Below are 21,618 nucleotides of genomic sequence, written 5' to 3' on the forward strand. Positions count from 1 at the left end.
AGCAATATTTAACAGTCTTCACAAGCCTGCCTGTTCACAATATAACAGGGCCCCTTAACCTCACCGGACGTTCTGTTGCCTCGTTCGGAATCACAGACAATATCACCTGCATGGCGCTGCGCAAACCTGGAAATGCCATCTCTTTTGTGATGTCAATTGGAGCTATAACACGTTACTGTATACATTTTATATTCATTGGGGTTTGAAATGTACCCATCAATGTAGATTCCTTCTAACCCTAAAATATAAAAAGTTCCCCTTTAACGACTGGTGCCTTCATTCTTAGTGAAGTGGTTCATCTTGGACATCTTGAGCACAGAAGAGTAGAGCCACTGACTGAAGCTGCTCTACCACAGGGACACAACTGAGCTCCCTGGCTTGTGACTGTTGGATGTGGCATCTAGTGATCCAAGTCACACTGGTGTTGAAAAGGTTTCCACCTTTAATGAACTGGGAATTTCTCTTACGGAGACAATACCCTCACGTAAAGCTATCTTTGTCCCGGTCTGAAGGAATCATCTTTGTATGTCTGACACATAAAAACAAAGCCCTTAGCCCTCACCTAAGACGCAGAACCTCAGCACTAAGGATGCGCTTCTCTCCTCCTCTGGTTTCCCAGGACATTTGAAAGAAGCACAAACCTGAGAGAGACAGAGGATTTCCAAAGCACATTTACTATATAACCCAGCCACATCTTCTGCACGTGCTGACAAACTGGGTACTATTAATATAGAAGTGCTTTCAGTTGGGACAGTAACTGGACATGGCAATATCTAATACTTCGGGCACTTCCTCAAAACAGACATTAATCATTTACTGGCTACTGTGACGTCTGTCTGTGCAGGTGAGCGGGCTGCTGTCCCCATTACCTGGGCGTGGACCATGGTCAGCAGCTGCTCCAGCTGGGATTCCAGCACTGGTCTGGCCTTCGGCACTGCTGCCCCCACAAGCACACTCAGACTCTGAAAGAAGAGCACGTTGGAGTCAATCTGGAGAGGCACTGCTGCTTCCTCAAGAGGCCTCACTCTCTCAGTGTATGCAATAACACGTTAGCATTAGGATTTTGGTAGTTTGATCACACACAAAAATCTGACAGAGCAGGATAACGCCTCCCCTGGACTCTACCCCTGGCAGATCCATCTTGTTCACACCCTTCCACAATCACATGGGGCACCACAGACCATAATCCTCTTCTGCACTGGGCCTCACCAGCACATCACTGGAGCTTGTGGACAAAGGGGCACTGGGAAAGTGCTACTAGTGCTTGTTTGGATCAACAATTTAAGGAATCAAAATCAATTTTCTAAAAGAAACGGACCTCGCAATCCACAACCTGTACACCTAAAGGCCCATCATCGGTCACAGGCCTACCTGCTCATTAGTCCTCCTGTGACCCAGACTCGCCCTGCAGATCTGCTCTCCGGCTCCTCCTCATGGTCACTCCGCTCGCTCACGCACAGACCTTGTGCTCTAACCAGTCCGCAGCGACACATCTGGTCTTGAAGCAGCTCGTCTTGCAGCGCCCTGCAGCAGCGCCACGGTGTGTGAAGCCCTGCGGCCGGGAGCAGCAGAGACCCGTCGCTGGGCCGCAGGAGGTCCGAGACTGACGGTCCTGCAGACCCGCTGGTTCTCATAGCGGCGGAGCGGGGCTGCAGGTCTGCCCTCGGCTCTTCTCCGCAGTGACAGGAGGCAGAGAGAGCCGCGCCTCAGGAGCCCCACACGCCTCCACAGGGATCAGCCGCAGGGAGACGATCGCTCCTCCGACACACAGCCGCTCACAAATAACGGCTGCGCTCCTCTCGCGCCCTCAGCGGAGCGGGCAGCCGCGAGCCGGAGCCGGAGGAGGCGGAGACGCCGAGCGCTCGGGGCTGCGACTCAGCCAATCAGAAGCCGCGATCAGCAGGGGGCGGGGCCTGAATGAAAACAATGCTACTGTAGGAATATTTTATACTAGTAATTAATATAATAATTAAACAGTTGCCTGTGAAAATGCTTGTCAGATACACCTCATTTCAGCTGGAGCCATTTCTGTGTGAAACAGCTTGTTTCCTGTCTTCATGACCACTGGTCCAAGACATTCTGTTTGAAATGAAAAAAAATGAAGTTTAAATGTATTTTTCCTCATTTGATTGAAACCCAAATGGCTGGAGGTTTAACAGCAGGATGTGCAACATTTGTTTCTCCTAAGTGATCATTTTCCTTCTGCTTCTAAAACCAACTGAACTCTGAGAATTTTCCTTTTCAGTACATTCATTTCACCAGAAGAGTAGTATCAAAAATCGGCTGCACATAAAATGAGCATTTTTGTCAGAATTCGTCAGTTTAACCTACTGCTGAACAGGCAAAGTAAGCTTTCCTGCAGGCATCACTTTCAATATTCAAGATTTTTTATTGGCCATATACAACAAGTGTGTTGGAATGCCTACTCGTTCAGCTGTACCCAGTAACAGTGGAGGAAAAAAATTGGCACAAATGACAAATTAAGACAATAGGCGTTATAACACAGCCAAGACAGGACATAGTTTAAACAGTGCAGTACCTTAAAGTGCAGGTGCTAATTTGAGCTGTTTATGATGCGGACTGCCCTGGGGAAGAAATTGTTTTTGAATCTATTGGTCAGTGTTCTGACACTGCGATACCTCCTACCAGAACCCAGGGGTGAAACCAGATCGTGGCCAGTTTAGGTCCCAGTTTCTGTGAGACACCCCCAGACTGTCCTGATCGGAGTCTCCTGTGGGACGGGTGGTGACTCGAGTTTGGCAGCAGAGCAGCTGTGTGCTGGGCTGATTCCTTAACTTGGCCTCGGTCTGGCTCAGAGCCCTCAAGCCCAGAACAGACACACTGACGGTCACACGCAGCTGGAGATCCGCAAACACTATCAGACCGATATCCAGTCCCTGCAAAAGCATCTGGAGACAAAGCGAAGGAGACCGTGAGTGAAGCTGAGGCCAGCCTCACACTGTGAGCTGCAGGTGAGGCTCTCCAGGCCTGCTTCTGGTGGGCCCTGCTGTAGCTCAGCCCCAGTCCTGCTCCTGGATACACAAGGTGTCGGTGAGGTTTCCAGGGGTCTTCGAAGCAGCAGCTCCTGAAGAGCTGGAAGAAGCTGTAAAACTGGTCCAATTAAGTCAATAATGAGCTAATTGAGGTCACTGAAAGTCCAGCTGGACTGAAATCCTGCAGACACACAGGAGTGGGGACCCTGGTCACAGGCTTTCATTCCTGCTGAGCTCTTAGTGTATCGATGGAGTCGTTTGCTGAGCTGATCAGCTGAGACTCCAAGTTAGCTCTTCGATCGAACATCTACAGCCCTTTAAGCACCTGAAAAGGGGAGTAAAACACCAAACGGAAGAACAAAGACAGACAGAGAGAAGCAGTGAAAGGCAGGTAGATTTTGTCCTGATCAGTTTTGGGGACCAGATTGTGGCTGAGAAACTTGATTGTTTGTTATATCAATGTTGTAAGAGAGCTTGCAGTTCCGTTATTTTAGGAAACTCTGATTATGGAAACATCTGTCCATTTTCACTTAATCCAAATTAGGGTCACAGGGAGCTTGAACCTGTCCCAGCAAGCAAGATGCTTGTCGGGATACACCCTGGACAGGACACTAGTCCACTGCAGGGCAGACTCACACAAACACAAACACAGACACGCACACAGTCAAACACACACTCACAATCAAATACAGACACGCACACACTCAAACACACTCACAGACACACTCACAATCACAGACACGCACACGCTCAAACACACACTCACAGACACACACACACTCAAACACACACTCACAATCACACACAGACACACACACGCTCACACACTCACAGAGACACACACACTCAAACACACACTCACAATCACACACAGACACACACACCCTCAAACACACACTCACAGACACACACACACTCACAATCACACACAGAGACACGCACACACTCAAATACGTCACAGACAATTTTCCCAGAAGCCAATTACCCTACCTGTACGTTTTAGGTCTGTGGGGGGGTGGGGGGTGGGAATGGAGCACCTTGAGGAAACCCACACAAACACCAGGAGAACATGCAAACTCCACACAGACCACAGCTCCAGAGTTGAACCCAGGGCCCCAGCACTGTGAGGCAGCAAAGCTCATGTTTAATCTAAAATTATTTAAGCATTTTGAACAGTAAAGGTAAATGTACATCCTCACACCTGCGCACACAGTACTCACCTGTATCTGTATCCAGGGAGCTGTGCTGCAGACAGTATTTACACAGTCTGGTTAAGCTCCACAGCTCATCAATGACAACAAACGCCTTAAAAAAAGATCTTTCCTCACAGCTAACGAGACATGAGCAACATTAATGTGTAGTGCTCATACCAGAAACAGATTCATGTCAATGATGGGCTCTTGAAACATCAATCTGAGCAATCTGGTATCAGATTTAGTGACAATCCAATGTGTTTTATACAACCAAACTGACCTGATTATTTAATTTACAGCTCAAATTCCAGGGCAATTTGACACGGGTCCGAGAGAGAGGAAATACTCTGGTAGAGAAGCTGTCCTCACCTCCAGATATAATGAACATCCTCAGCTGAGACATCAAGCTGAGACACTGACTGTGTGGGTGTGAGAAATCTCACTGGCACTGATCGCAAGGGTGGGCGCGTTCCCCTTGGTGCCCCTGTTTGGCTGCTGTGTGTCTCTCAGGCTGGTCTCCAGTCCCTGGTGGCAGCACTGGGCCCCACCCTTCCTGTGAAGCGCTTGCTGAAAATGTGAGGCAGCTGAAAAGAGCTCTTCCCATTCACACGATTCTTATCATTTGTGCACCAATAACACACAGAGGGACAGGAGCTGTGCTGCACCAGATTCTTCCAGGAGGAAAACACTCAGCCAAGGTATTGTACCGGTCAGAGGGACTGAACTGCTCGTCCTGCTAGTTCCGTCATTCTCACCAGGATCTACTCCTGGGGACTGCTCACCCACACGCTGCCTGACACTGTTCCACTGGGGCATCCTAACAATGTCAATGTAGTTTACAGGCATGTTCTTGCAGGTGAGAACCCCTCCATCACCTCATGCATCAGGTCACCTGTGTCTTACGCAAGACATCCCAGTGATTCTCTCAACATTAGCGTGCCAGTCCAGATTTAAAAGAGACGAGTATCTGAGGTTCAATCTGGAGCTCATACAGGACTGTGCCAGATTTACAGTCTGTGGTGGATCTCGATTTACTGATCTGAGTAGATCTCACAGATCTTGATTTACTGATCTGGCCTCACTTGTGAGTTTCGGTTCTGTGCTGCAGGTGTTCAAGAGAAGATCTTCAAGCTTGTGGTGGTGGAACGTCTGTTCCAGTGTGGGCTGACCATGAAAGACCTGCTTTGATACGACTGGAGACATAAGACTTCAAATCAGCTTTCTAGATGAAGTGAAAAACAACTGAGCCGCCCTGCAGTGAATGGAACGTTTCTGAGCAACTGTATATATTAGAAAGCACACTGGATTCTTCCAAAATATTAAGTTTTATTGATAGAGGTTGACAGGGGCTTCATTTTGTGTTGAATGTGGAGTTAGCCTTCTCACATAATGACCTGATTCTATACCTGATTTCAAATCACAGCTATTGATTTCACACGGGGTAATAAACTGCATACCATTTATTTTAATCCTGGTACTCATTTTCCAAAACAACTGAAAAAACAATCAATGAACAAAACACCTGATTCAGCATAATCATGTCCGATGTAATAAAGTTTATGAAGTGTCAACATCATTAGAGATGAGGCAAGAAGATTTCAAATAGGATCCTGAACAGTGGTCCCAGGAGAAACAAATACAACTCAAATCTCCCTGAATGGGACGAGCCTTTCACTACAAACATGAATTGCCAGCGTGTTAAAAATGGAAAGGAAGCTACAGGAGTCTCTCAAGAAACTGTCCCAGTACATGGAAATGTTATTGCTGGGGTGTGGAACAAGCTGTCGAACTGTGGCGTCTTTCAGGAAACAGCTGGACAAGACTCACCTGACTTCTTTACACAAAGTATTGTGGGAGTGTGGAACAAGCTACCCAGTCATGTTACTGAAACCTTTTAGGGAACGGCAGGACAAGATCCATGGATCAATTAACTACTAATTACCAAATGGCCAGAATAGCCTCCTCTTGTTTAGAATGTTTCTTATGTTCATCAACTATAATAATGGCACCGTGAACATTACATGAGGGTTGTTAAAACTTTCTTTGGCTCTTTATGCACTTCATTGTGTTCTTGTGTGCGTATGTTCTTATTTTTGACAGACTCTGCTCTGCTGTTCAAACAAGCCTAAACAGGACTCAGGTGGAGGGGCTGGCGGGGTCCCGACTCTGGCAGATCATGTGAAAGGGGTGTGGAGAGCGGACAAACCCCACAGTCCCCTTTAAATCCGCAGGTCCGGCCCCAGGGGGCCACATGAACTTGAGGCGCTGCAGCAGAGAGGTGAAGAAGAGGAAGAGCTCCATTCTGGCCAGCTTCTCGCCGAGACACGCCCTCTGACCTGCCAATGACACAGCCCGTCATAGACACGCCCTCTGACCGGCCAATGACACATCCCGTCACAGACACGCCCTCTGACCGGCCAATGACACAGCCCGTCACAGACACGCCCTCTGACCGGCCAATGACACATCCCGTCACAGACACGCCCTCTGACCGGCCAATGACACAGCCCGTCACAGACACGCCCACTGAATGAGCAGGATGTATAAAACACTGAAGGGCTCCACAGTACAGTTAAGCTGCTGCTTCAGAATAGGATCAAAGAACAGAGACCTGATTTATTGCCTCAAAATAACGTTCCGTACAGAAGCTTATCGGCACAACAGAGAAAAAAATATTTTTTGCATTTAAACAAGATAGTGTTGCGTTCAAAGGAGATACTTTTTGCGCTTATGCAAGATAACATTGCATTAAAACACAATAATTAATTTGTGAACAATATTGTGATTGCTGGTCAATCATTGAAGCTTGAAGCACAAACTCTCAAAGGATTTTAGGCTATGCTCACATCTAATACATTTGAGCTTGGAATTACACAGCAAAGGGGAGTGTGGAACAAGCTGCACAGCCATGCTCCTGAAGCCGATACGCTGCCTTCTCTCAAGAAATCACTGAAGGAGATCCTTGTATTCATGAACTCCTATCCAACAGGCGAGATGGGCCAAATGTGTCACGGTCGGCATCCCTCCCCTAGTGGGCGCTCTAACTCTCGAAGACTAGCCTTCGGACTTTATTATCATCTGATGTGTCTTGTTTTCGTGTTATTTAACGCTGGGCCTCGGGCGTTTTGGGGCTCAGCATTTGGAAGACGGACGCCTGGAAGCCCACCTACCAGCGGGTCCAGGAGTGGCCCGCCGGCACAGGCTTCAACACGGCGTCCCGTCCACTGAGTCCGGGGCTCGGCGTCCCCAGGCCCGTTCCTGTTCTGTGTCTGTGTCCTGCTTCCCCGCTTCCAGGGATTTTATCCTGTGTTTGTCCCAGATGGATTACCTGGCCTATTGGATCTTGGACTATGCCCTGACTACCCGCCTGGACCTGTCTGGACTTGGATGCCTAAGGCTACTTTCCCCTACTTTCCCCTGCCCACCGGATCATGAACTGTAACCCCTTCACAATAAACCTTGTGTGTCTTCCCTGGACCCTGTCTGTGGTCCTGTTTCTGGATTCGCCACCTTGCACAGGGTCTAAAGACCACCCTCCACGGGAGAGCGACCCGGCTCCCGGAACAAACTGGCCAACTCTTCTTTGAATCTGCTCTAACGTTCTTCTGAAAACCCCTTTCAAATACACCTGGGGCCCCGCAGGGAAACGCACCAGAGACTATTTGAGGTCATGTGGTCTGTTTACCCGCAGAGAAGGGGATGAAGGCTTCTGGTCGTTCAAAATGTCCTTCGGCATCCAGGAAGTTGTCCGGATTGAAGTGATGGGGAAATTTCCACTGCGCCTTGTCGCTGAGGATGGAGCTCATGTTGGGGATCACATGGGTACCCTATGGGAGGAGAAACAGCAGCACAGGTCAGACCACACAGAGCAGGAGCAAGTTCGTAGGAGATGCTACTGAATGCGGAATGAAGCATTCCTCAGCATTTCAATATTGCCCATGGCAGAGAGATCCTGGTGATGGGTTTTTCGTGTTTGAAATCAAGGCCAGTTTATTTCAGGGGTGATCTGTGAAAGGGGCACTCATGCACAACACTGTAGCCAGTCTGAAAAAGGCCTGCCCTCTCTGTGGTGCTTAAAGACAGTTCAGGGAAGCAGCTCCTCATTAACTTTTACCGCAGCACTTTAGAAAGTGTCCTCACTAATGGCATCACTGTGTGGTACAGCAATACCACCACACATGACAGAGACACACTACAAAGGCTCGTGGCAACAGCACAGAGGGTTATAGGATGTGTTTGACCATCAGTCTGTGAGATTTACACCATCCGCTGTCCCCATAAAGCCCATTCAGGATCCCAACCATCCCAGCCACAAACTGTTCTCCCACCTGCCCTCTGCTCTCTACCGCACTATTAAAGCACAGACCACTAGACTTAGGAACAGCTTCTATCCCACTGCAGTACACATCCTCAACAGCTACCTGCAGAGCCTCAGACTCAATGCACATCTGCACTCTGCACTTTTTGCACGATCTACCATGTACTTTTTTTCTCATGTTTATCATTCTCCACAACACATGTATTGTGTTGTTATTATCATTTATTATGTTGTAATGTACTGTCTACATTGTGTGGTGTTGTCTGCTGGACTGTTGTTCCAAGAGATCAGCGCAAATATGAATTCCAGTGTTCATGTACATATGGAAAGAAACTCCTCTACTCTCTACTCTCATTGCAGATTCAGGTTCAGATCTGAGGAATGAGGCAGCACTTACTCAACACACCTCAATACCTGTCCATTCCTCATCAACACTCCTCATTACCCACTCATTCCTCATCAATACTGCTCAATACCCACTCATTCCTCATCAATACTGCTCAATACCCACTCATTCCTCATCTATGCTGCTCAATACCTCCTCATGCCTCATCCATACTGCTCAATACCTGCTCATTCCTCATCAATACTGCTCAATACCTGCTCATTCCTCATCAATACTGCTCAATGCCTCCTCATTCCTCATCAATACTGCCCAATACCGCTCATTCCTCATCAATACTGCTCAATACCTCCTCATTCCTCATCAGTACTGCCCAATACCCACTCATTCCTCATCAGTACTGCTCAATACCTGCTCATTCCTCATCAATACTGCCCAATACCTGCTCATTCCTCATCAATACTGCTTAATACCTCCTCATGCTTCATCAGTGCTGCTCAATACCTGCTCATTCCTCATCAATACTGCTCAATACCTGCTCATTCCTCATCAATACTGCTCAATACCCACTCATTCCTCATCAGTACTGCTCAATACCTGCTCATTCCTCATCAATACTGCCCAATACCTGCTCATTCCTCATCAATACTGCTTAATACCTCCTCATGCTTCATCAGTGCTGCTCAATACCTGCTCATTCCTCATCAATACCGCTCAATACCCACTCATTCCTCATCAATACCGCTCAATACCTGCTCATTCCTCATCAGTGCCGCTCGGTGCTCCTCAGTGCAGTGTGCTGGTGGTTACCTTGGGGAGGAAGTACCCGTGCAGGCTGGTGTCTCTGGTGACGGCGTGTGGCATGCCAAAGGCGGCGATGTTGGCACAGCGCTGGATCTCGCTGATGGTGGCTTCCACGTACGGCATCTTAGCTCTGTCCTCCACCGAGGGCAGCCTGTCGTAACCAGCGACCCTCACAATCTCCTGGTGGCATCTTTCTACACAGAGGCAGGAGGCGAAAGGGCATGTCAACTCAAGACACTCACCCATTACAGCCATGGACCCCCTAAATCCATAGAAGTCTTTGGTGGTCCACTCCTTCCAAGTTGTATCATTTTTAAGCAAACTGTGCCATAACCAATATATCATGATTCACAGATATTGGAAAGATACTCAGAAAACATGCAGAAATTCTGAATGTCTTTTTAATTTAAACTAACGATCCATCCCTCCATTTTCAGTCAATGCAGGGTCGTGGGGGAGCCGGAACCTATCCCAGCAAGCAGTGGGCACGAGGCAGGATACACCCTGAATGGGACGCCAGTCCACTGCAGGGAACAGGTGTAGACACGCACACCAGGGCCCGATTTCCCAGAAGCCAAATAACCTGCCGGCATGTCTTTGGAGTGTGGTGGGAAACTGGTGCACCCAGAGGAAACAAAACCCCTGTGAACACAGGGGGAACATACAAACTCCACACGGATAGCACCCCACGACCAGAGTTGAACCAAGTGCCCCAGTGCTGGGAGGCAGCAACGTCCACCCTGAAGACTTTTTAAATTAATGTGAATCTCAAGTGGAAGCCAGTACAGCAGTTCCAGCACAGAAGTAATGTTCCAGAACAATGTAAGAAGGAGCTGTGTGTCTGACGAGACAGTGAAAGCGCCTGGACCTTGAATATCAGGGAACTCCATCAGGTACACCAGGCCCCATCTCAGAGTGGTGGACGTGGTGTCCGTTCCTGCGATGAACAGGTCCGCGATGGTCATGATCAGGTTCTCCTCGAAGAACGTGGACTCTGGGTTGGACCTTTGCTGCTCGATTAAAAAAAAACTGCGTTGAAAGCAATGTCCAGAAACGGGTTTTTAAAAGCGAGACGCTTGAACTACGGCTCACGTTGCCCAATTCTAAATCCTGGTGGAGTTCTGCCCGCATTGCAAATCTTACAAACAAACACCGGAGCTGAACCAGATATGTCTGAGGAGCTGTCCATTTGCAAAGCAGATCTGGGGCTCTGCCGGACTTTAGATCAGTAGAAATCATGTCAATGCTTCCTGCAACCAGTGAGTGCACAAAGAAACATGCAACACTGCAAATTGATCTCCAAGTGAAATAGGACACAATGCTACTTCTGTAGGAAGAACAAGCATTTCTCAGATTGACAGTGGCTCTTCAGATTTAGCTATTAGGTACTTAACTGTGTAGGATGCTTCAAGTGCTTTTGTGGTTTTCTCCCTTTGCCCTTTAGTTTAATTTGTGCTGCTGCAAAAAGTCACCCAACTTCTCAGCCGGTGTAGCACTTTATCTAGAGTTAGTATCTGTAAAAACCACTGTTTCGCTTTCTGTATCAAGGCTGTCCCGTTCCTCTTCATTGGAGTGTCCCGCATTTTAAACCCTTCCTCTGTCATTCCGTGCTGGCTGTGTTTTTCATTCCCTTGTGGGCGAGGGACTGGGAGAAGTTGCAGTGTATCAGTGAGATGTGATGGTTGCCTGCACACCCTGTTCCACTGCTGCTATTCTGTCAAATTCTAGTAGTGACCAATCGAGCTGAAGGTACAGAGAGCCACATGCATAGTGCCCTGGATTCCTCTGGGCAAAGACCAGCGCCCTCACATCCCCCACCCACTTAGGGGGGTCTCAGCCAGGGGGAGCTGCTGCAATGGTGATTTTGGGGTGCAGGGAGGGGTGCTCGAGAGGATGCAGTGTGGCTGAGGCGGGTTTGAGCTGGGGGCTTTTCTGCACGAAGAAGTGGAAGTGCGATACTAGACCCTGACTCCACCTGAACGTCTGTCCAGTAACACCATGTGCTGTCTGGACGTGTTCGGTGCACCAATGCACCACAGCTGACTGTCACATTCACAGCACCAGCTACGGGTCTTCATGCAATCAGTATAAACCCAAGTCCTGCAGTGGACTACAGAAGCCCGGTGCCCCTCGTGACCCCTGATTGTCAACCATCAGGCTACAGGAAGAGCTGCTAGGACCCAGCAATTAAGAAAAACAAAAGTGAAGCTATTGATTTGGTCAGAGAGCCCCAGCCAGCCTGTACCCTCTCCATCTCCACGATGTAGGCGTCGATGAAGTCTCGCAGGTTGTCCCTGTCCAGGGTGTCACGGTGCTGCTTCACAGCCTCCCCCACGAACTCCAGCACCTCCCTGGCGTTCTGCTGGATCTTCTGATGGGGTCCGGGAAAGTGCTTGATGAAGGGAGCCAAGTTGAAGAGCTGGGACACAGAAACGGCTCCGGTCAGAATCCACCCATCAGAAAACCACTAAGAACCAAATCCATGCACTGTCCATGAGCATGACAGCATGGGACATACGGCGGCACCAGCGTCATGTTGGTTCAGCAACCTTGTCAAACCTTTCTGACTCAGGTAGTTCACACACTGACTCAAGCAAAACTTTTACTTGCTCCATTTCTGACTTAAACTTCCAGGCTACATGCATAGTGACTGCAATGCACATGGGCTGCCACTAGAGGCCGCCTCAAGCAACGCATTTGCACACAGCGCTCAGCTGGTGAATACAGAAGACCCATGAAGACTCAGCAGTGCGAGTGGATTTCCGCTCAGGTTTGCTTTGTATTAAAGGATGTGTCACAGAGAGAGAGGGAGACAACTGGGGAGAGCGCTACAGGAACATCTGAGTAGACTTTCTGGTTTATTCAACAAAGCGTGAATAAGATCTGAACCTTTTATTTATATCAGCGTTGAAGTGTAGTTGTCTTGTGTAAAGATTCTAACCCAAGACTGGAATCTTACACAAATATCATATGTGATTATGACATGATTCAAAACCTCATTTTGGTTATACAGACAGAAAAATACACGAAACAGACAACTTGATTTATGCAGTAGCTGTAGGTGTATGACAACTAGAAACCACACCGCAGTGTAGGGTCCTGTGATTATGGACAGGTAACTACTGTGTACTGTACCTGGGCTATGGGTGATCCCGTCAGGTAGGCGTTGTTATTCATGATGCGCAGCAAACGCACAAACGCCTCGTCGCTGTAATCGAAGCGGTTGCCAAACACAATGGAGCAGATGATGTTGGAGGCCGCGTTGTGGAAGAGGAACTGGGGATTGTAAGGCTGTCCTGAGAAGATACGACAGGCTCTGGAAGGGTCTCGAAACTCCGCTTTGATTAGCGTCTCCTATTCCCTTCTTATTCTTTGCCAGCTGTGGCTGAAAGCATTGGTTAGGACCAGCTCATCCCTAACCACTGCCCCATCGTACTGAGCTCTATACCAGCTGGTCAGATTTACTCAGTCCCTCACAACATCCTGCCCTGAAGGTCCCTGGGCTCTGTTCTCCATCCTGCACCCCATTCTCACGGGTCTCCCCATCCTCCCAGACTGCACCCCGTTTTCTCAGTCTCCCCATCCTCCCAAACTGTACCCCTTTCCCTGTGTCTCCCCATCCTCCCAGACTGCACCCCAGTCCCTGGGTCTCCCCATCCTCCCAGACTGCACCCCGTTCCCTGTGTCTCCTCATCCTCCCAGGCTGCACCCCGTTCCCTGTGTCTCCCCTACCTCCCAGACTGCACCCCATTCTCTCAGTCTCCCCATCCTCCCAGACTGCACCCCGTTCCCTGTGTCTCCCCTTCCTCCCAGACTGCACCCTGTTCCCTGTGTCTCCCCATCCTCCCAGACTGCACCCCGTTCCCTGTGTCTCCCCTTCCTCCCAGACTGCACCCTGTTCCCTGTGTCTCCCCATCCTCCCAGACTGCACCCCGTTCCCTGTGTCTCCCCTACCTCCCAGACTGCACCCCATTCTCTCAGTCTCCCCATCCTCCCAGACTGCACCCCGTTCCCTGTGTCTCCCCTTCCTCCCAGACTGCACCCTGTTCCCTGTGTCTCCCCTTCCTCCCAGACTGCACCCCGTTCCCTGTGTCTCCCCTACCTCCCAGACTGCACCCCATTCTCTCAGTCTCCCCATCCTCCCAGACTGCACCCCGTTCCCTGTGTCTCCCCATCCTCCCAGACTGCACCCCGTTCCCTGTGTCTCCCCATCCTCCCAGACTGCACCCCATTCCCTGGGTCTCCCCATCCTCCCAGACTGCACCCTGTTCCCTGTGTCTCCCCTTCCTCCCAGACTGCACCCCGTTCCCTGGGTCTCCCCTTCCTCCCAGACTGCACCCTGTTCCCTGTGTCTCCTCATCCTCCCAGGCTGCACCCCGTTCCCTGTGTCTCCCCTACCTCCCAGACTGCACCCCATTCTCTCAGTCTCCCCATCCTCCCAGACTGCACCCCGTTCCCTGTGTCTCCCCTTCCTCCCAGACTGCACCCCGTTCCCTGTGTCTCCCCATCCTCCCAGACTGCACCCTGTTCCCTGTGTCTCCTCATCCTCCCAGGCTGCACCCCGTTCCCTGTGTCTCCCCTACCTCCCAGACTGCACCCCATTCTCTCAGTCTCCCCATCCTCCCAGACTGCACCCCGTTCCCTGTGTCTCCCCTTCCTCCCAGACTGCACCCCGTTCCCTGGGTCTCCCCTTCCTCCCAGACTGCACCCTGTTCCCTGGGTCTCCCCATCCTCCCAGACTGCACCCTGTTCCCTGTGTCTCCCCTTCCTCCCAGACTGCACCCTGTTCCCTGTGTCTCCTCATCCTCCCAGACTGCACCCTGTTCCCTGTGTCCCCCCATCCTCCCAGACTGCACCCTGTTCCCTGGGTCTCCCCATCCTCCCAGACTGCACCCTGTTCCCTGTGTCTCCCCATCCTCCCAGACTGCACCCTGTTCCCTGTGTCTCCTCATCCTCCCAGACTGCACCCTGTTCCCTGTGTCTCCCCATCCTCCCAGACTGCACCCTGTTCCCTGGGTCTCCCCATCCTCCCAGACTGCACCCTGTTCCCTGTGTCTCCCCATCCTCCCAGACTGCACCCTGTTCCCTGGGTCTCCCCATCCTCCCAGACTGCACCCTGTTCCCTGTGTCTCCCCATCCTCCCAGACTGCACCCTGTTCCCTGTGTCTCCTCATCCTCCCAGACTGCACCCCGTTCCCTCAGACCCTGGGCCATGTCCTTCCCTCAGGTCTATACCCACCTCCTCTGCTTTCCACATGAGCCCCCCTGTGCCGACAGCCTACCTCCTTGCTCCTCGAGCTCCTGGATGAGGCACTTGGCTTCTTCTGCAATCCGCTCCTCCAGGGACCTCTTGCCCAGACCGAAGTTGCGCAGTGTGACGAGGGAGAACCTCCTCTGCTGCTTCCAGGAGTCCCCATAGGGAGCCATGAGGATGCCTTGGGTGGAGAAAGGGAACCTGTTGGCCAACACTCTTGTGCAATTTAGACTGACGACCTCTCATTTCACCAGTTGTAACTAATCGCATTGCACTGGAATTCCAGAATCACTCTGGTAAGAATTCTGTACTGGTAAGAATTCTGTACCAGTCTGTACTGGGTTGGAACCGGAGAGTTGACTTTTGCATGAGATGATGGGTGGTATTTCTTCCTGGAGAAGAGCCTGAGCAATCGGAAAATCTCAAGATGAGTCAGAGATCTGGAGATGCCTGGGGAGCAGACCTAAGAGGGATGCAGTTTGGGAAATATGGGTCTTCTTCTAAACCTTTAAACACACCAGCCGGGCCATTTTCAACTTGCTCATACGTACGTAATACTGCATTGCACAGACGGGTCCGGATTGCTCCTGACCGTCTCCATCACAGATGTGACTTTATTTACCCCTCCACCCACAATGTCAGCCAGTCCTTCTGTCCCTCCAGCCAGCCCACAAGGCCTCTGAGAAACCCTGTGACCACGGCCCACCTCAATCCTCACTCTCTTCCAGTGTGGGAAAGATCTGTGGCTGCACAGCCGGTGAAGGGTCTTCCATTGGCTCTAGCCATACCATTGACCCACAGAATGGTATCGCTCAGGGTAGGACCCCAGACTGCTGAGTGTTTTCCCATCTAAAGTCTTGTGGGTTTTCCTGTATCTATAAAATGTCTCTCTCAGAGCTGGGTGGGAACTGAGAACCATTTGAATGCTGCATAGCTGTATTGATTCATAGGTATTCTACAGACAAACAGCCATGATTACTTATGTTTTTCTTCTTTATTTTTCTTCTAGTTTTATTTTAATCTCTATCTGCATTGAATGTTACTTCATAATGCATCCAAAACCATGAAACCATCCCAGATCTCACCCAGGAAGCATTTGGTACAGGGTGGGATACCAGTCCATCACAGAACACACACACTCACCCTGGACAGGGCGCCAGTCCATCACAGGACACACACACACACACCCTGGACAGGGCGCCAGTGCATCACAGGACACACACACACACACACCCTGGACAGGGTGCCAGTCCATCACAGGACACACACACACACCCTGGACAGGGTGCCAGTCCATCACAGGACACACACACACACACCCTGGACAGGGCGCCAGTGCATCACAGGACACACACACACACACACACCCTGGACAGAGTGCCAGTGCATCACAGGACACACACACACCCTGGACAGGGTGCCAGTCCATCACAGGACACACACACACACCCTGGACAGGGTGCCAGTGCATCACAGGACACACACACACCCTGGACAGGATGCCAGTGTCACAATTATAGTTCCCCCTCCTTAAGGGTGCTCCAGCCCTTTCACTTTAGATTTAATTCTGTGCACCTGACCCCTTTTCCCAGCCCACCTTAAAAGCCAGGCGCTGACGCTCATCCTGGCTCTGCATCTGGTTTCTGCACCGTGCGAGTCCGGGACCTGGAAGCGCCTGGTCCCTTTAAGGTTTTAACCTCTGTTCCCGTTCCTAGTCCGCCGGTTCCGACCCGGTTCGTGTTTTTAATTCCTTGTTTGGATGGATCTCCTGGCTCTGGACTTACTCTTGTGTTTTTGGATTCCCTCTATGGATTACTCTTTTGGATTGTTTGCCTCGGCCACACCTCCCCCGTGCACCAGCGCACTTTGGACACGCCCCCCTGTTTTCAGCCCCGTATTCCTGCATGACGTTTTCCTAGTGTTTCCTCACTTCTTCGGATTGTGTCGTCCGCATAGGGTCTGGAAAGAACTGTTCATTACAGCCAGTCCATCACAGGAAACACACACACACCCCCTTGGTATCTGCAACCCAGATCTTACCCTGAAAGAATCCGGCTCTGGGGAAGGAAGGAATAGAGGATGCATTGTGAAATGTGTGTTTGGGAGTGTTTACCCCACCCTCTCGCGCGCTAGCTCCCGGACGTGTGTCAGCTATTCCAGATCCCTGCCTGCGGCTCACCCAGCCCGTTGATGATCCAGTCCAGCACAGGGATACTCGGCCTCCCGGCGAACTCCGCCCCCCTGTGCACCAGCGCCTCCTTGGTCACGCCGATCCCGTTGAGGAGGACCGCGGGCGTCCGGCCCAGGTAGATCGTGCTCAGGTCTCCATACCGGTCCTTCATCTGCCCAGACAAGAGCACCGAGAGTCGGAAAGACCGCGGGACAGCGGCCGGAGTGTCCGCCCGGCCGAGTCCGCTCTGGACTGCGCTCACAGGACCCTGGGAGACTTGAAGGAAGTCCGTCTTCCATCCAGACCTCCACTTCTCTAAATCTGACCCCTAATCTCTAATAGCTGGGAAGAATAAGTGTTAAAAAGATTAACATATTTGAATAAACAAAGTTAAAATGCATGCATTTCTGAGTAATATTGCGAGCAACTCCAAGTTTATTTATACTCTTCCATCCATTCATTTTGTAACTGCTTTACCCAGCAGGGAGGCGGGGAGCCAGAGTGTATCCCAGCAAGCAGTGGGCACAAGGCACCCTGGACAGGACGCCAGTCCATCACAGGACACACACGCTCACCCTAGACAGGACACACCAGTCCATCACAGGACACACACACCCTGGACAGCACGCCAGTCCATCACAGGACACACACACAGACACACACACACACACACACACACACACACACACACCCTGGACAGCACGCCAGTCCATCACAGGACACAGACACTCACCCTGGACAGCATGCTAGTCCATCACAGGACACAGACACCCTGGACAGCACACCAGTCCATCACAGGAAACACAGACAGACACACACTCACACAAGAGCCAGTTTTCCCAGAAGCCAATTAACCTCCCAGTATGTCTTTGGACTGAGGGAGGAAACCAGATCACCCAGGTGAGACCCACTGACCACATGCTAACCACAGCACCACCATGTCACCCCAATTCAAACTCTTCATATAGTAAATCTGGCATTAGCACAAGACAATGCAAGTGTGCAGCCTGTATCTGCTGCATATATTAAGCAAATGATGGAAAAGTTACCCTGTCTTATCAGTTGAGTTCTCTGATCAAGATGTCTCAGGTTCGAACCCCGGTCTTTTCACTAGCTGTGACTGGGACTCCCCACACGAGAATTTCCCATCTCCAGCTTACCCTTTCTCTCTAAAATTCTAGAACGTGCTGTCACACTTCAGTTACAGTTCAGTTAACCACCTCATAACAAACAACCTTTTCAAACCCCTCCAATCTGGCTTCCGTCAACTTCACAGCACAGAAACCGCCCTGGTCAAAGTCACCAACGATCTCCTAATAGCTTCTGATTCTGGTTCTCTTTCCATACTCATCCTTCTTGATCTCAGTGCTGCCATTGACACTGTTGACCATAACATCTTACTTTCTCGTCTCGAGACTGTGTTTGGAGTCTCTGACACTGCCCTCAAATGGTTTAAATCTTACCTCACTGATCGCTGTCACTTTGTCTCTCTCAATGGGTACAGGTCTGAAATTGGTCTTGTCAAGTCTGGTGTCCCCCAGGGCTCAATACTGGGCCCCTTGCTCTTCAGCATTTACATGTTCCCACTTGGTCAGCTTTTAAGATCACATGGCCTCAGCTTTCATTTTTATGCTGACGATACTCAAATATACATCCATACCAAACCTGACACTGATGTGGCTGTCTCTATTCTATCTAATTGCATCTCTGACATAAAAATTTGGATGACTCAAAACTTCCTTCATCTTAACTGTGACAAGACTGAAGTCATGCTTATTGGTACCCCCATCAACTTCGTAAAGCCAGTCCTGTAACCCTGTCTGTAGATGGCTCTGTACTTGAGCTTCAATCAAAATTGAAAAACTTTGGGGTTATATTCGATTCTGGCTTAACATTCGACCCACATGTACAGCATACTGTCAAAACATCTTTTTTTCACCTTAGAAATATCGCAAGACTACGCCCTATGCTATCATTAACTGTGGCTAAAAAGCTGATCAACATATTTGTATTCTCTCGAATTGACTACTGCAATGCTCTACTCCCTGGGGTATCTAAATCTACTCTGATCAAACTGCAGTATGTCCAAAATTCAGCAGCCAGAATCCTGACCAGGTCTAGTGCAAGTGTTCACATTACACCTATCCTGGAGTCCTTGCACTGGCTTCCGGTCAAATTCCGCGTAGACTTTAAAATCCTCATGCTCACCTATAAGGCTTTACATGGCTTGGCACCTCAATACCTGTCTGAACTTTTATCGCCCTACTCCCCACCTCGCAACCTTCGCTCTTCAAATTCTGCCCTCCTTACTGTCCCCCAAGCCCGTCTACATTGTATGGGCGACAGGGCCTTCTCCTGTTATGCCCCCAAACTCTGGAATTCTTTGCCCAAGGATATCCGAGAGTCACCTTCTCTAAACTCCTTCAAATCCAGACTCAAAACCCTCTTCTTCAGAAAAGCCTTTACTGAACTGGTTCCATTCTTCACCCCTCTGCTCTTCTTAGTACCACCATCCACGGTCTCCTCTATTGTTATTGTTGTAATTGTAATTGTGTCTTATCTTGTGAAATCTTTTTATTTATTGTTGTAGTATTCTTATTTATTGTTATTGTCATCCTGTAAAGCGCTTTGAGAAGCCACCTTTAAAGCCGCTATATAAAATAAAGTTTATTATTATTATAAGTTAGCAGAGCGCTGTCAAGATTAGTCGGCCAGAGATCTCTTGGGTTCTGGTGACACAGCGCCCCCTGGTGGCCTCATGTGCGCTTGCAGGTTGTTGTGCTGCAGGTGACGGGCGCGACCCTGCAGTCCAGGACTGTCCCGTCCGTACGGAGCTGAAAGTCAGCTCGGATAGGACTCCGCCCCTACTGCCTCCCCCTCCGACGTGCGTCAACACGTACCGAGCGAGCAAAACAGGTTGAGTTTAACACAAATAACTGGCAAATCCACTTTTAACAAAAAGACAAAGACGAAAATCTGTGTTTTTCAATATACCGTTCATGTTTTCATTTAACCACAAAACAGTGTGAAGTGGGTTTTTCCTCTCTGAAATCAACTTTCAAGAGATTTCAAGTGTCAAAGGTACGGAGAACTGTGGAGTAAGCACTATGTTAGAAATTTTAATTTTAAAATAACCTTTGTGCTCTTGCATGAAGGAGTCAGAGAGCTGAACGAATTCCTAGCAATAAACTGGAAATCTATAATTCACTCAGGAGTATAACTCCTGATGAATTACCTCGTTGTCAGGTTGCGCACTGGAATTAAGCAGCAGTTTAGCAGAGCTGTAGCTCTTAAGTGGCACATTTAGTTCGGTTTATTTAAGCCCCTGTTCAGTCTCCGGAGCCTGGACTGTAAATACACCAGGATCGGACAGCGCACGATCATCCGGAGTTCCGCACAAACTGTGAAAAGCTCTTAAAACCGCCGACAGCTCTTGTATAATTGCGCTACCCCTGTGTTCACCGAGGTGTTGCTGTACAAGAAGAAGATTTTTAGGAATCGCACGTGTAGTCGCTTTAGATGTGGTTTACAGCGAATCGTTCATAATCCTCCAGCGAAGCATGCAGGTGCGGTCCGTGTGCGAGCCGGCGACAGGTCCTGTCCGCGGATCCTACCTGTGTGAAAGTCTCCAGCGGCTGTAGGAGAAGCTGCGGCAGGTTCCCGATGAAGGGGCAGGGCGTGGGGCCGGGGGGCCTGCGGTGCCTGGGGAACCGGAGCCTGAGCACCTCGAGGAAAAGGAGGAAAACCGCCCCGAACACCAGCGCCGAGATCGCCGAACCCAGGTCCGACATGGCAGCCGAACTGCTGACGTCACTCCGGCGGGGCTGGGTGACGTCATTGAAGGCCGCACCTGCCCCTCGGCCCGGGCGGTCTGAGCCGGGGTGAAAGAGAGGCGAATTTCAGTGTCTTCCTCCCCCGCTACTGGTTTATCCGTTTACATACCAGATACAGTACATTATATTTGTAATCTACTTGGTGTCCAAAAAAAAGTATCTTACCGCTCACTAGACGAATGCTTCACTGGCTCAATACTTTTTTAACTGGGAATATAGCCCTCATAATTCCTTCTCAGTTCTCCATCCATATTAAAATTCCAGATGTAGACAGACCTTTAATGGAAGTGAGGGTCTCAAGAACTGCTGCCGATTGTGGGCGCGAGTCACCCCATTTCTCGGCTGCAGATGACCGCAGCGGCCCGCAACGCGGCGTGTGATTTCACCATTGAGTCACTTGTGAACAAATTTAGATCTTGACAACATATTCTATCAATTAATATTCTAATAATACCATAAAAGCAGATTCTATATATTGAGTTTTACATATTTTACATAATATTATACTTAACCACTTTTTGTATTACTACAATATAACACATTTTATCTGTTGTTTTATCTGTTGTACTGCTGTTGTATTCTATACCTTTTCTCTGTGTTTAACATGAACAGACCATGCTTCACCTTGACCTGATTTTATATCTCTAATATACAGAAGCTGGCTAATCTCACTACAACAGTGTTTGCAGTCTGTGGTAAAATGTTGATAT

General features: G+C 49.7%; 1 protein-coding gene across 2 annotated transcripts; it reads right to left on the minus strand.

The window, feature by feature from the left end:
• Positions 1-5,492: 5,492 nt before the first annotated feature.
• Positions 5,493-20,945, minus strand: LOC102696351 (cytochrome P450 2B4-like). 2 transcript variants are annotated; one of them, XM_069185031.1, is made up of 9 exons: positions 20,690-20,944; positions 17,085-17,247; positions 14,934-15,086; positions 12,787-12,947; positions 11,897-12,070; positions 10,520-10,661; positions 9,658-9,845; positions 7,872-8,013; positions 5,493-6,522 (listed from the first exon to the last, which is right to left on the minus strand). In XM_069185031.1, exons 1-9 carry the CDS (start codon positions 20,864-20,866, stop codon positions 6,323-6,325), a joined length of 1,500 nt encoding a protein of 499 aa, XP_069041132.1. In that variant the 5' UTR covers positions 20,867-20,944; the 3' UTR covers positions 5,493-6,322. The 2 variants fall into 2 exon arrangements, with proteins under 2 accessions (XP_069041132.1, XP_069041133.1); XM_069185032.1 differs by having other exon boundaries at positions 6,439-6,522; positions 7,839-8,013; positions 20,690-20,945.
• Between the last annotated feature and the right edge of the window lie 673 nt (positions 20,946-21,618).

This window comes from Lepisosteus oculatus, chromosome 27 (genome assembly GCF_040954835.1).
Source record: "Lepisosteus oculatus isolate fLepOcu1 chromosome 27, fLepOcu1.hap2, whole genome shotgun sequence".
NCBI lineage: Eukaryota > Metazoa > Chordata > Actinopteri > Semionotiformes > Lepisosteidae > Lepisosteus > Lepisosteus oculatus.